We start from the raw sequence: 14,876 nt of genomic DNA, 5'->3' as shown, positions 1-14,876 counted from the left end.
TACAGAATAAGTAAGATAGCACTTGTCGTCTACCATTCAAACAGGAATTCCTCTGGCAGACAGTATCAACTCACCAAAATTTTGTATTTGCTGTTTTAATCTTACTGTATGCTAAAAGGTTCTGATACATTAACAACATTACATAATCAATTTCAGATTATGAATGATAACATATCAGTATTAATTTCGTTTGTTAACTTGCTGAAGTTAAGCAGATTAAGAGGGAAAGTAAGTCCGGTTCAGCTTTACCTTCGGTAATTCCAGTTGTATGCATTTTGAGTTTCTGACATATATTTCACCCCTAAGTATGCCTGGCACCTGGCCGGTACTCACCAATACCAAGCAAGTCCTGCATCATGCTATTGTTGTTAATATAACAGTTTAAGTTTCCAATTGTACAAAGAGAAAAACCAAATAAGGGTTGAGTTCGGAAGAATATTTCTTAGAAAAGACATGGCCAAGTTGATTCGCCATGCATCATGTATAATTGTATGATGTAGTAGAAATTCATAAAATCTTTTCTATTTTGTGGCAGACAGAGGATGTCACTTATACCATGAAGCCAGGTAAGAGACGATTACTGCACTATCAGTAGTCCGTACAAGGCCACGGCAAAACCTTTTATAGAAGTCTCTAGAATGTGTTGCATTCTAGAACTGCCTACTAAATCTATGTGTGATTCATTTAGATGGAAGTGTGCCTACGATCAAACATACTCTACTATCACATATCCAACCCAACACATTCACCATTAGTAATCTGTCTTTGAAGTCTGGAAAAGCTAGAAGAAAATTGATATAAGCTGCTGAGTGTGGAGAAGCTTATGTAGGTTTTGACAGGAAATAGGCAAACCATTCGGCGCTAAAAGCCTGCCTGCAGTCTAGTCTTTAAATTATTCCAAGTGCGTAATTGCGTTCTCACATAGGAGTATCAACTATTCATATAAGTCCTAGAGTAATTTCTGAGTGAAGTACAGAATCAATGATATAATTGTATCCAAAAGCAAAAATCAAAAACCAAATTTATTTTATGGTTCATATAATTATGCATTTGCAGCGTTTAATAACAGAGCAGTTCACTTAGGAATATGAAGAGCATATGGGTCATATTGTAGCTTTCTGTAACACTACAAACCTGGCATGCCCTGTTTTTGGCTCTTGTTTCTGCTGTGCTAGGAATATCATGATTTGGTTTTGAGAACTTCTTCTCACGTCGTTCACAGGAACCCCATCCGTCTGAGAATCTTCCACCTCTGGCAACAAAAGCAAGGAAAACAGCAGGGCTTATGAATAAGATACAAATCTCTTGAGTAGAAAATGTGATATCCAACAGTCAAAAGAACATACTGCATGTAAGCCCGAACAACAAACTCAGCACGCTGAACATTGCGGTTGTCATCAAACTCAATGGTCTTGTCTTTAATTTCAAAAGAGAGATTGAAGTAGAAAGATATCTTCCTCCAACCTGTAGTAAGATGTTCAATTCTATTACACCCTAATGTCCCAACAATTTATCATGTATAGTATGCTGGATTTAGTTATACCTGACTTCTTAATATAAGTATTTCCTGATATCATGGTATAGTCACTTTTCTCCAATATCTGTCCACGAGAAATCAAGAGAAAGCACTTCAATTTCCATGACAGAGAAAAGGAACTGATGCAGTTAAATTTGTTTATGCTCCCATAAATGTGACTGAGGTGTGACACTAACTACAAGTTTATCTACATGAAAGAAAAGTAAACTGTTGGAAGAATTGATTTACATGTTTTAGATTATGGAGATCAAGAAACTAAAAGTAAAACTTATAAGTTTATCTCAGCTAATGAGACGAGGAAAGGTTTTGTGTCTTTACATTCCCCTCAAAGAAATCAGCAAAACCTAACATCATTTTCCCCTTTCTCCCACCTCCTTTTACTAGGGTTCATGATTAACCAAACCTAACATTATATATTCATCTATCATATACTGTGATATTGCAATCATGAACAAACCACCACGATTTGGAACAAACCAGTTAATCACATACAACTAAGAACAGAGCGTATGAAATTCGAAGTGCGTGGAATATCATAGATCCAACACCATTTTAGCTAATAACTCACCGCCATAGCAGCATTTTGGTACTCCTTGAACAGCGAAACAGTCGGAAACTGACCGGCCAAACAATGCCTGGGCTCCGGCTTGTCACAGCTCAGAGACGACGCATTAGGACTATGAAATTCCGTCACCGCGAGATTTCTCATCTCCGTGGAGTCGGCATTGTACGCCGGAGGAGTGATTGGCGAGCGATTCACGTGCTTCACCACCATGAGCTGCTGAGGAGTGGAACGCGACGTGCTAGTTGTTCTCGGAATTTTGTGCGGGCGGTGATTCTGTACCACCTCGCCGTCGAGATTGTGGCGATCATTCCGACTTGGGCTGTCGAATTGCGGTTGCGGAGAGTTGAGGGGGAAGGCAATGGGGGTGAGAGGTTTGGCGTTAGGTCTCGGGGAGGTTTTGGCGGAGGAAAGTGAAGCGGCGGCGGCGGAGTCAATGATTGCCCATAAAGCCGCATCGTCTAGGTCTCGATCGTCGAAGGCGTAGGCCGTCGTAGAGCTCATGGAATTCCACTCCTTTCTGCTTGGATCTGGGACTGAGCCTAAACCGCGCGATGAGAGGGTTTGAATTTGAAAAAGCGGACGACGTCGTTTGTTTGTTTAAATGCAATTAACCTCATCCTCGCTATATTTCCTTAATTAAACTGCTTTATCAAGTGGTAGGTGTATACATTGATATGTCATGTTTTGATGTGACTAAGAAATACTGTATGAGTACAAGTACAATACAAAGAAGAAAACATTGTGAACAGAACAGTTACATCCTTCCAATTTAGCTTTTGCTTTAGCTTTGGCAGTAACAAATCTAATTATCTTAGTCGAATATACAAATAATTATTCTCAGAAGAGCGTCTGACGAGTGGCCTTGACGGGTAGCCCGAAATTCTGATACACTTTGATCTCGCCTTCTAAGGTGGCTGTAACTATGACGAGCCCCCACGTCGTGGCTTGAATAGTGGTGGCGGTGGTGCTCTCAGCAGCCTCTGCCGCCGCCTCACTTGTTTCTTCCTGAGCAGGCTCGGCCTGATCTTCCTTCTTCTCCTCCGAGTCCTTCTTTTTCTTTGGAAGAGGCGGTAACGTTGAACCACGATCCGAAGCATCTTCCTCATGCGTTGGTGGTGCTGCTAAAGGAGGCCGTTTCGCAGTGGTGGTGGTCTTTTTGGGGTGTAGGTCTACAGCAGGTGCCTCGTACTTAGTACTTCCCGGCCATGTGATCGCCACAGACACGTCCTTACATGCGAAGTTCTCGTGAGCATTCACCTCACCTACAATCTTCTTCTTGGCGGCTCCCTGGCTCTTGACTTCTTCCACTTTCCATATATACACCTGAGAATCTTCGCTGGCGCTGATTATGTGTTTTCCGTCCGGGCAGAAGGACGCCGACATCTGGCTACTTGTATTCCGGAATCCTGCCACTCATCAGTTGCCTTATTTGCTCGTTCTATAAATATTGACTAGTTACAAACATAAATGTACCTCGGATTTTTTGGGTGAGGTCCGGGCCGTTGTAGATTCCTATACGAGAGTCGGCTGAAGTGATTAGCACTTCGGACGGACTCCATGGAGTGAACTGTGGAAGAGGTAAACTATTAGTACTACTATTACGCATTCATTCAATCTTGGTTGTGTTTTGGACATATCATACCTGAAAGCCAGTGATTTTTCCAGCTGGAGCTGGAGTCTGGAATCCGGGGAGTTTCTTAGATGGAGACTGGAATGCAGTGAACTTCTTCGTTTGCGACTTCTTCTTCCTCGTGATATCCATCTGATGCTCCAATGTCGAATCTAGGTTGCAACACGGAACAGATCAACACGATATCTAATTAACAAACAAAGGTGCTTATATAAGAAAGCAAAGCAAGTGCAGACCTTTAGCACTATATATTTTACAGTTCCCCTGTTGTGATCCGACTATAGCCCCCTTGAAAAAACAATGAGAAGCGCCCACAAAATCAGTAACAATATATGGATTAGATGTAATTTGACATAGTACTATATGTTACCAGGCCATCAGGGGTGTAGACAGCAGCAGTGACCATTTCGTGAACATCGGTCCAGTCCACAACATGGCGGTCCGGGACACTCCAGATGCGAAGCTTCCCGTCGAGCGACCCACTTATGAAGTGATTATCAACTACTGGATTGAACTGTATGCAAGTCACTGTCATATCATACACTTGTTAGACAAACATGATCCACTCATATCTAATTACTACGTCGAACCACATAACTAGTGTCTCACCATAGTCGCTGTGGGCGAAGATCTTTAGGCAGCTCTGCGTTTCCAACTCCCACATCCTCACGGTCTTGTCCATGGAAGACGAAATCAGTTGCTGCTCACCAATTGAAACTATGATTATGTTATAACTTATATATACACATTGCAGCAAAATATAGTGATTGGAGCTCACCTGAGAATGAGACCATGCCAAGTCCAATACTTCATCCTTGTGACCTTTGAGAGTGTACTTTGGCTTTGTGGAAAGTGCAACCACCGTCTCCGGCAACTTCACGTGGTCGGGGATTGCAGGGGGAGCTACTCCCTTTCCAGTTTTCTTGCCCTTTTTTGGAGCGGCCATCTCTGCAAGCACAAGTCTATGATTGGACCCATCACCATCACCATCACCATCGCCATCGCCATCACCATCGCCATCACCATCGCCATCGATACTAGGCTGATGTTCATCAGCAGGAGCATGTTGGGAAGTTGACTCAGCTTCAGGCGGAGGCTTTGGCTGCGCGATCTCACATTCACGGACTTCCCACACATGAACGTTGGTATCTTCACCGGCACTGGCGAGGAAACGGGCGTCGGAGCTGAACCGCATTGTCCAAATGGAGCCCTCATGAGCTTGAATCTCTTGAGAGAAATGCAATGCAGTTAATTCTTTCAATGTTTTGCCGTGCTGATGAGCATCCACCCATTGAGGCGCCTGCTTCTCAACTTTCTGGTCAACTGGAACAGACTCTTTCTCTTCCTTTTCCGCTTTCTCTGCCACCACCTTCTCCATCTTCTCGACCACGAGAAACCCGCTGGCAGCGCCCTTGAGATTCCTCAAAATGGCGGAGCCCTTCCTGGTGCTGCTCCGGAAGCTCTTGGTGAAGTGAGAGTCCTTCTTCTGCTGCTGCTGCTGCTTCTTGGAGGCGCGGCGCATGAGCTCCTTCACGACAGGGGAGGTGCCCACCGACATCTCGAACTCGTCCATGGTCAGCTGCTTCCCGGTGTGGAGGTCGTTGAGCTTGTTCCATCCCTCGTCGTTGTACTCCTTCACGATGAAATCGTTGCCCGTGTCGAGATTCTTGATGAGGACGAAGGATCCGAGAGCAGCGTCCTCCACCAGGTTCAGGCTGTCCGATCCGCTCCTCTGATGGTGATGGTGATGCTCTGTTGCTGTATCCTTGACCACTTGAATGGCGCTGGAGGTGCTCGGCACCAGCTGCCCCGACATCGTCCGGATTAGCTTGTTCTTCGACACCGGCCCTAGCAAGTCCAGCTTCCTCTGCTTCGTCTTGGTGGAGAACATGTCTATGTCCGCGTCAGACCGGGACCGGACAAGCACGATCGCCCGCACCGGCAGCTGCACAGCCACCGTTTTTGTTACCTCGTTTTGTGGTGGCTGGTCGTTGCTGCTGGCCGGTTCGGGGGCGGGGGAGGGGGAGAGTGGGGCGTTGGTGGTCTGGATGGAGACGGTGCGGACCACATTGGAGGTGGCGAGGCGGAGGAGGTCCTTGTTGCTGACGAGGCCCATGCCTTGGAGGAGGCGCTGGCGGCGCTCCTTGAGGTCGCCGGGCTCGGCGATCCACATGTCGTAGGCAGGGGGGATGGCGGAGGAGGGGTCGGGCCTGACCGGGGCGATGGAGTAGATGCGCTTGATGGAGGTGCCGCGGGCGAAGGACATGCGGCTGGAATCGTAGAATTCGTCATCGTCGTCCTCTAGGGAGGCCAGGTCCAAGGCCACCACGGACGACAATCTGTCGCATGAGTCGAAGAAGTCTTCGTCATCTAAGCTTATGCTCACCGTTCGATTCATTCTAAAATATTTATCAGGAAATGCATAGAGTTTCTAGTCTTGTGGAATTGACTTTCAAAAATTATGGCAATGTTTTGCGAGTTGGGATGGAGAGATGGTGAGGGAAACTAGGACATTACCGTATTTAGGAGAGAAAGAAATGGTGGATAGATTCCATGATTTTCGATTGTGATTACAATCACTTTTCTTTCAACGTCTATATATCTTCCATAATTTTAAGGATCATACTACGTTCTATTTTATGATGAGAATTAACGGGGGTGATGGACTTACAGGCCCAAAGTGGTTTTGGTTAACTCGTATTAAGCCCACAACCTCGTATATTGGTATCGAAAATTCCAACAACATTAAAAGATAATGTAAACCAGAATAGAACAAACACACTTTTTTTACTTCCTCCGTCCACGAAAAGTAGATCACTTTCATTTTCTGCACTCATTTTAAAAAAATGATAGGAGTAATAAATAGTTAAAGTGGAGAGTAAGAAAATTTAGAGAGAGAATAATATAGACAAAGAGACCTCTCTATAGTATTCTCTCTCCTGTACTTCTACTTTAACTATTTATTATTATTTTTTTAAAACGAGTGTAGAGAATGAAAGTGTCATATTTTTCATGGATGGGGGAAGTATTATTCAATTTCGAGTTTATTAACACTTTACTAACAAAAGGAACAGTTCGATGGGAATGGGATTCATTTTCAAATTTATATTTAAATATACATGATTAGACCTTAACTAATCTAATCTAATCTATATTGATATATGTATTTACTAGTTATTATAGTATTTATTGAACACGCATAAATTCCGACGGATCCAACAAAAACAATTGTTCGGAGGTCCAAGCTACTATAAAATATACTACCATACATTGCTATTAAATAAAACAAGCTGATAACTTGTGTTTATTTAACCACTGTATATACGCTACTCATAAGCATCTGCAATTAAATTTATACGTGTGACCTCGTAGATGCCATTTTAAATAATTTAATTACCAAGAAGTAACGGGAAGCATGTGCATTATTCTATATAGGAATATATATTTTCTGTCTATTATAACTCCATATTTTGTGCTGTACACGGTATAGCCTTATCTTTTTGCTCGATGCATACTTGCCAAATTAAATAGAGGAAAATATTTTTATCTGATTGCTGCCGAGTATATGCTATCTCAATCATTATTGTTTTGGCATCCCTGAGTAAATAATTAGTGACACAAATCACACTTACACACACGATAAACCATTGCGTTTATTATTAGTAGTACTATTCAAGGACTGCAATCCACAAATCACGCGAAGATTTATGAATAAATTGATTCTCCCATTATAATATTCAAAAATTAATCTCTTCGAAATTAGTGATCCCGTGCACATCCTACTTCGAGCTATATAGGAATAATTAAATTTTAAAATTGTTTTAATTATTAGAACAATGACGATTTAACAAATATCTCTACTTATTTTTATTCTTCAAGAAAGCCTAGATTTTAAAAGGTAATAAGAAACCCTCTCGGCATTAAGAACTGCCTAGTCTCAACGCAGACATCCCTCCCTCCTCAAATTCAATGCCTAGTAAAACTTTTCATAAATTTGAATAAAAAAGTGAGATGAATTATCCAAGTAATTAACTTTGTGGGGAGGTAGTAGTCGATTAGGGGGTAGTGTTTTTTTTTTTTTAAATGGCAACATTAGATCTTAAATTATACGGAGTAATTTTCTTTTGACATTACTTCTCAAAGATTATCTTAATTAAAATTTGCATGCAATTTTAATCCTTTTGACCCTATACCACTATTTTTCGACCAATATATTCACGACATAGTACTCCAAAACTGATATTAATGATTCGTAGTGACATAATACTAGTAGTGTTCATCGTTTTTCATTTTTTCAATTTATTAGTAATATTTCATCAAAAAACAATGGATAGAATGTGACATAATGGTAGAGCAAATTATGGAACTGCTAAAGCAACTCAGCCCATAATTAAATGTCGATACTCTAATACAGTTTACCCTAATTTATCTGTGTACCTTTACCGGAAAAAGGAGTTTGCTATAAAGGAGCTTAATAGCTTTTTTAGGAAACCTACATTTGAAGCACATGCATGAGCATTATATACATTAAGGAGTACATACACAAAAATGTCAAGGTTTATGCTGGCCTAAATATTTTAATCATCAAAATCAATAATACCAGAAATAAAATCAAGAGAGAAGAAAGATTGGACTAATAGGAGTAGGACTTTTCACAACATAAAAACCTTGATTGCAAAAGAAGCTAAGCTAAGAAAAAGTTTACAAGCCTTTCTCACCTCTTTTTCCACCGATTTTTGTACCTAAACTAGTAACAACATTTCACGAAATTAAAATTAAAATTTTACAACGATATATAATTACTCCTCCCCCAATGTAAATGTAGTATACCAATCATGAGCTGTGGGAGCACATTACATTACAACAGGCGGAAGAAGTAAAAAAAAAAAAGAATGTGAGAAAATGAAGTTCAATTTTTGGTAGCAATTACAAATTAACCTACTACGATCGGTCTTCATCTCCATCCTCATTCCGAGCTTTCTTCACTTTGTGGCGGTGTGCGTCGTCTTGGTCGTTACCGATCGATCGGAATACGGATTCGATCTCGGCCGGCTGCGGCGATGATGCTTTTCGCTTCAGCCTCGGCGGCGGCGGGCGGGGCTTCATTGGCGCCGGCGGGCACTCCGTGATCGGCGGAATTTTGTGATCCGAGGAGGTCGGGGTTTTGAATCCGCCGCCTTCGTCGGCGTCTGATTCTCTGTGCGATACTGTGACTTCACTCTCGTCTTCTTTCTCCTCGATTTGATCGGCTTTGGATTCGAGATTTTCTGATTTTTGAGCATCTGAAATTGTGATTTTTTGTTGATCATCGACTGGGATTATATGCGGATTGGCAGACATCCTCCTCAGAAATGATGAAAACAGGTGGGTTTCTGAGCACATGAAGAGAGAGAGAAGGGTGTTAAATTAAATAGATGGATGATTCTACGAAATCAAATTATGGACTAACCATATTATTTGGCAGTTTGGTCTTCTCTCCTTGGGGAATTTCTCCTCGGCTGGGAAGAAATTAAGATGAGAGAGAGAGGAGAAGGTGGAGGCGTTCAAACAGTAGCTAGGCGAAGGATCCGATGTACACTAACTCTCATTATATGCTTATTTTACCTTTTAGTAGTACAAATTAATTAAATCTGTCTGCCTCATTCACACTCTCTCTCACACACTCACGCACTCGCATAAAATTAAAATAAGGCCATAACAGTCCAAAACAGATCTAATATTTCTTTCCACATATCCATACACATTGGCCAATCACTAGACAGGGAAATAATGGGATTTTTGTTTTTCCAAATTTTGACGTCTATTGTTTATTACTTTCGTCCGAGATACTCAATGGAAAAAGTTTTCATATCAAAGATAATGGATATCAGTAGCCGGTTCTTTGTTAGAATATGTTACTGTATTTTTAAAAATAATACTGTATGTTATATTTGATAAAAATACGTATAAATCCAAAGACTTTACCCAATTACACTATATTCTTAGGCACACCCTGTAAGAGGCAAAGGCAATGGTCTGCTAAATTCTTGTGAAGAAAATCCCTACCACTTAAGTAAAACCGTACTAATAAAAATGGAAAACTCATGATGACCTGACCACGAGACACATCAACTAACACAATAAAAAACATTCTCAACCGGACATAAATTGGGAGTACATAATTTGACAGATACATTACTTGATATTCATTATAAGACAAATTATAGGTATATATGTGCATATGTTAATATTAGATACACACTTGTATAGTAACAATCAAAATATTGCCTATAGAGTAATTGTATTCATAATTATATTACTTGTACTTAATGAAATTAATTGAAATTTTTTTACTTTCATAAAGTTTAAACCTTGATGCTACACTCATCCATCGAGAGAGAATAGGAGGTTTGTATCAGGTGGAGAAGGTCACCGAGAGGATGCGAGACTGGCGACATTCGACAAGGGAGTGAAGAGGGAGACGGTGAAACTAGGTTTTTTGAAACTCTGATTGAGAGAGGGAGGACAAATATGAACTACGTTTTGTATTGCTTAATGGAAATAAAATACAATAGTCCTATTATACTTATCTAGACTCTATATGGTACGTGGATTAGAGGTTGGTGTCCTGTCTCTCCCTTTCATCTAACCAGGTTTAAGACGACATAAGCAATATTAGGTGGTGGAAAGAACTAAAGAACCCAATAGAAATACAACTTGATGACTTATTAGAATGTGGTTTTGGTACGGCTTCACTCTTTCATCCTTTTTAATGGTAGGTCAGTTGTTTCTGGCTTTCTGCCTCGGTCCAGGTGGTTTTGTAAGATGTGTCGCTTTTTGTTGTTTTGTTTTGCCTTCTCTTGTTCTTGTTGTTCGGATGCAGCACCCGTTTTCTTGGTTGCTCTCCTTGCTTTTTGCTTTGGTCTTTGCTTGGTATTGTGAGGATCGTGGGGTGTTTTTGGAAGCCTCATACCCTGCTTTTCTTAGTTTTGTATTCTGTTATGGTGACTTTGGTTCGTTTGTGTTGTTGGGCTTTTAGCTCACCATCGAGTCATGGCCTGAACATATTTCAAGTTTATGAAAAAAAATCTAGACCCTATGTGGCTTGGCTCATTGTTGTATTTCATAAATAAACCGACAAGGAAAATCTAAATATAGTGGAGAGGGAATCTGGCGACATGGTCGATTGTTGATCGTTGTTGTTGTGGGCATGGGTGAGTCGGCTACCTCGTCATCTTGGCCGTGCTACTACATGATACTCGTATTAGAGACCTTAGAAAATATAAAAGTTATAATTAATCTCAAGTTCTTAACCAAATCAATGTCAAAATAAATGTAAAATCTCTTCAGCAATACTATATTTTTCCTATATACAGTGAAAGTGGCTTTTTTTAGTGAAAGCTGCTTTACACGTTGATTTTGAAAGGAAATGGGCTAGAATTAGATTAATATGGATTAATTAGTTATAGTTGGGCTACAATTATATTAGTCCATAAGCCCAACAATCGTGGAACCCTAGTGACTCTTCATCTATATAATGGTTATTTATTCTCCATTGTGGGGCATGAGAAATAGCGTAACATTAGAGAGAAAATACGTAAAGCTTTGTAGAGAGAATTCCTAGCATTCTTCTACGGAGCAATTGTACCGGGATAGTTCCTGCATCGGATTGGATTGCACGTGGACCTCGATAGTAGTGGATTCAACTTGCAGGATTCAATCGCAGAAGAAAACAACACAACAAGTAAGATTTAGTTCCGTTGTGTTTTACATGCTCAACTTGCAATATGATTATGAATCTAGATCTGTTATTCTTGTATGCAATTTCCGCTGTGCTCATTAGATGACTACAAGAAAATCCAACAGTGGTAACAGAGCCCGAGGCTCGATTCATAATTAATTTTGAATTTGCTAATTACTTGTGGATTAATCGTATTTATATGATTGGGATAAAATTAGATTTACGTAATTGTGTTGGAATGAGAAATTAGATTTCTAATTTCGTTTCTGGAAATCTACGATCCGAAAACTTTTGGGGTTTCATAATGAAATTTAATTACATCTAACTTTTGTGTAATTACACATGTTTTGAACAAGTACATAATGAAAATTACTTGGGTTTTGTAAAATCAAATCATGGAATTAGGTTTCACCTTTCTCGTATGTTCACCTTTCTCGTTTCGAACATGATAGGATATTATGGAAAATAATTGTTTATTAGAATTGGGATTTGTTTGTTGATTCCTAAGTATTTCTAAAGAAAATTATATTCTGACAAAAGAAAACTTTATTATTTTACAAAAAAAATTCCGTATTAAAATCTGATTCAAAGTTTACAAATTTTTCAAGCAAGATGGTTTTGTGAGTAATTATTTCGGATGTTATTTAATTGAAATGACAGAGACATATAATTAATTAGACTAATTATATAAAACATGTTACAGAAACGTAGTTTATTAGTTAGATTAATAAATTGTTGTATAGTTTTATTAATTTAGAATTAATATTAAACATGCAATTATATTAATTTGGAGTTAATATAATCGGTTAATCCACATTTAATTTGAGAATAAAATTTGATTTTATTTGTTGAGCATTATTTGATATCTTATTTGATAAGTAAGCTATTTGATTTATGCTTATTTATTTTAACTATAGTAGTTAGAGACCGTGTTATACTATGTCTGGGTAGGCGACGCCCAGTATGTGTAGTCCGTGTTATACTATGTCTGGGTAGGCGGTGCCCAGTAATTGTTTGAAATTTAATATTGGATATTATATTCACATAACTAGTATCACACTTTTTCCCCATAAAATATAAGTCTTGTTTTTGAAACAAACGCATCGTCCATCATAATTGTTTGATTTTCCTAGCCTTTTCGACCACGAGTTTTACGCCAAAGCGTTTACTCTAAATCCACAAGGCCTAGGCTCATTCATAGATGCATGGTTGGCATCGTGTGATGGAGTTGACTTGCTTAAATTGTTTAGTAAAGCCAAAGCGACCTAAATAGTTTATGGATGCATATTAATTGGATTAATAAACCAAAAATTGCAAAATAGTTGTTGCAATTGGCTTGGAGGCCTACCTTGTAATATTATTGTAGTGATCAGCCAAAGCAGGGGCTGCAATGATATGGACTTGGATCTTGGACCTATAAAATTTATATTTGATGTAAATTCGTATTTTATGTTTGGGGGACATAATATATGTTAAAATTAGTGGGAGCTAATCAATACAATAAACCCTTGTTTGGTTAGTGATACGAATGTGATCTTTGTATGCTTTTATAATTTACTTTTCATTGTATTTTTCTGTTCAGATAAAATGTCAAACTTGACTTACAAGTGTTTGATGGAAACACACAAGTTGACTGGGTCAAATTTCACGGATTGGCTCCGTTGTTTGCGCTTGGTGCTAAGGCATGACAAAATTGATTATGTCTTGGACAAACCAATTGGTGTCGTTCCCAGTAAGGAATCCACTGAGTTTGCTACGTTTGACGCTGCTGCTCATGAGAAACATGTTGAAAATGCAAATGATGCTCAGTGCATCATGTTGTCATCCATGAGTTTGGAACTTCAAAGACAACATGAGCACATGCTTCCATATGAGATTCTTAAACACTTGGAGAGTTTGTATGCTTCACAAGCTCAAACTATGGAGTATGAGATACTTCGCGATCTCTTCAAGTGCAAGCTTCATGATGGAGGCAAGGTTTCTGAGCATGTGCTGAAAATGATTGGTTTGATTGAGAGGTTAGCATCGATTGGAACGGTGCTCCCCGCAAATGTCTCAACAAATTAGATTCAGTCTCTCAAGTGGACGACGAGTCCTTCTAGGCCTATTGAGTTGGTTTTCTTCTGGCTCGGGCTGTTCATTCTGAATGTGAGTAGGTTCAGGAATATCACTATGATCTTCTTGAGGTAGAGGTGATGCAACTATTGTATCATCTTGTCTTTGATGCATCTCATTGTCTTGAGGAGGTTCTTCGAGAGTCCCTCTAAGGTCTCCTCTAATAGTAATTTCCCCTCCCAATAGATCATCAAAAACTCCCACTAAGTTATTGTTCAAACCATTTGACAATACCTCATCCTCAATGTTATCTTGTGGTTCTTGAATTTCTTCAAGATCTACAATATTGTGACCTTGTTCCTTTAAGACATAATTGTCTTCAAGAAACGTCACATTCCTAGAGATTATCACCTTGTGATCTCCAGGGCAGTAGAATTCATATCCTTTAGTTTCTTTAGGATATCCCACAAAATAACATTTCTCACTTTTAGTTTCCAATTTATTAGTCATCATTTTCTTAACAAAAGCTGGACAACCCCAGGTCCGGATATGGTTAAGACTTGCTTTCTTGCCACACCATAACTCATATGGTGTTTTCTCGACTGATTTAGAGGGAACCCTATTTAGAATGTAAATAGCCGTTAGTAAGGCATGACCCCATAGGAATAAAGGGAGACTGGCGAAGCTCATCATGGATCGAACCATATCTAATAATGTTCGATTTCTCCTTTCAGATACTCCATTCATTTGAGGTGTACCAGGAGGTGTCCAGTCTGACTGGATTCCATGTGACTTCAAGTAATCAAGAAATTCTCGGCTCAAGTATTCCCCTCCTCGATCTGATCGAAGAGTCTTGATACTTTTCCCAAGTTGTTTCTCAACTTCACACTTAAACTCTTTAAATTTCTCGAAGGCCTCGGATTTATGTTTCATAAGATACACATATCCATACCTTGACAAATCATCAGTAAAAGTTATGAAGTACGAATAACCACCTCTTGCTTGAGTTGGAAACGGTCCACACACATCTGTGTGAATTAACTCTAGCAAATCCTTAGCACGCACCCCTTTCCCAGAAAATGGTTTACTTGTCATTTTTCCTTTGAGACAGAATTCACAAGCTCCGTATGATTCTAAATCAAATGAAGTGAGATAGTCTAACTTTCTCAATCTTGCTATTCTTTTCTCATTAATATGACCAAGTCTGCAATGCCATAGATAAGTTGCATTATTCGTATTACATAGCTTAGGTCTTTTGTTTTGCACATTGAGAATATTTCGTTTGTATTCAAGCATATATAATCCATTTTCAAGAGTGGCATTTCCATAAAACAATCCATTAAAAGAAAACGAGCATCTGCTGTTTGCA

General features: G+C 39.5%; 3 protein-coding genes across 3 annotated transcripts; all 3 read right to left on the bottom strand.

The window, feature by feature from the left end:
* LOC125185514 lies at nucleotides 1–2,671 on the bottom strand. Its single transcript, XM_048082063.1, has 5 exons — nucleotides 2,106–2,671; nucleotides 1,544–1,601; nucleotides 1,347–1,464; nucleotides 1,135–1,252; nucleotides 1–349 (listed from the first exon to the last, which is right to left on the bottom strand). The coding sequence occupies exons 1-5, from the start codon at nucleotides 2,601–2,603 to the stop codon at nucleotides 302–304; spliced, it is 840 nt and encodes a 279-aa protein (XP_047938020.1). The 5' UTR covers nucleotides 2,604–2,671; the 3' UTR covers nucleotides 1–301.
* Nucleotides 2,672–2,860: 189 nt separating this feature from the next.
* LOC125220984 (WD repeat-containing protein 44-like) lies at nucleotides 2,861–6,130 on the bottom strand. The gene is made up of 7 exons (XM_048123108.1): nucleotides 4,511–6,130; nucleotides 4,342–4,432; nucleotides 4,103–4,260; nucleotides 3,969–4,020; nucleotides 3,745–3,884; nucleotides 3,576–3,669; nucleotides 2,861–3,508 (listed from the first exon to the last, which is right to left on the bottom strand). The coding sequence occupies exons 1-7, from the start codon at nucleotides 6,128–6,130 to the stop codon at nucleotides 2,940–2,942; spliced, it is 2,724 nt and encodes a 907-aa protein (XP_047979065.1). The 3' UTR covers nucleotides 2,861–2,939.
* Nucleotides 6,131–8,501: 2,371 nt separating this feature from the next.
* LOC125223840 lies at nucleotides 8,502–9,174 on the bottom strand. Its single transcript, XM_048127136.1, has one exon. It carries the CDS (start codon nucleotides 9,112–9,114, stop codon nucleotides 8,674–8,676), a length of 441 nt encoding a protein of 146 aa, XP_047983093.1. The 5' UTR covers nucleotides 9,115–9,174; the 3' UTR covers nucleotides 8,502–8,673.
* Nucleotides 9,175–14,876: the final 5,702 nt, after the last annotated feature.

Source organism: Salvia hispanica, chromosome 4 (assembly GCF_023119035.1).
Source record: "Salvia hispanica cultivar TCC Black 2014 chromosome 4, UniMelb_Shisp_WGS_1.0, whole genome shotgun sequence".
Taxonomy (NCBI): Eukaryota; Viridiplantae; Streptophyta; class Magnoliopsida; order Lamiales; family Lamiaceae; genus Salvia; species Salvia hispanica.
This window is presented reverse-complemented; position numbering and strand designations above follow the sequence as displayed.

Excerpts from the sequence above, each read along its gene's own strand:
- LOC125185514 (XM_048082063.1), bottom strand. The coding sequence starts at position 2,603 with ATGAGCTCTACGACGGCCTACGCCTTCGACGATCGAGACCTAGACGAT. Across the intron at positions 1,602-2,105 it reads ACCAAAATGCTGCTATGGCG|ATATTGGAGAAAAGTGACTA; the intron begins GTGAGTTATTAG and ends TCTCGTGGACAG. Across the intron at positions 1,465-1,543 it reads TACTTATATTAAGAAGTCAG|GTTGGAGGAAGATATCTTTC; the intron begins GTATAACTAAAT and ends ATCTTACTACAG.
- LOC125220984 (XM_048123108.1), bottom strand. The coding sequence starts at position 6,130 with ATGAATCGAACGGTGAGCATAAGCTTAGATGACGAAGACTTCTTCGAC. Across the intron at positions 4,021-4,102 it reads TCTACACCCCTGATGGCCTG|GGGGCTATAGTCGGATCACA; the intron begins GTAACATATAGT and ends TGTTTTTTCAAG. Across the intron at positions 3,670-3,744 it reads GAAAAATCACTGGCTTTCAG|TTCACTCCATGGAGTCCGTC; the intron begins GTATGATATGTC and ends CCTCTTCCACAG.
- LOC125223840 (XM_048127136.1), bottom strand. The coding sequence starts at position 9,114 with ATGTGCTCAGAAACCCACCTGTTTTCATCATTTCTGAGGAGGATGTCT.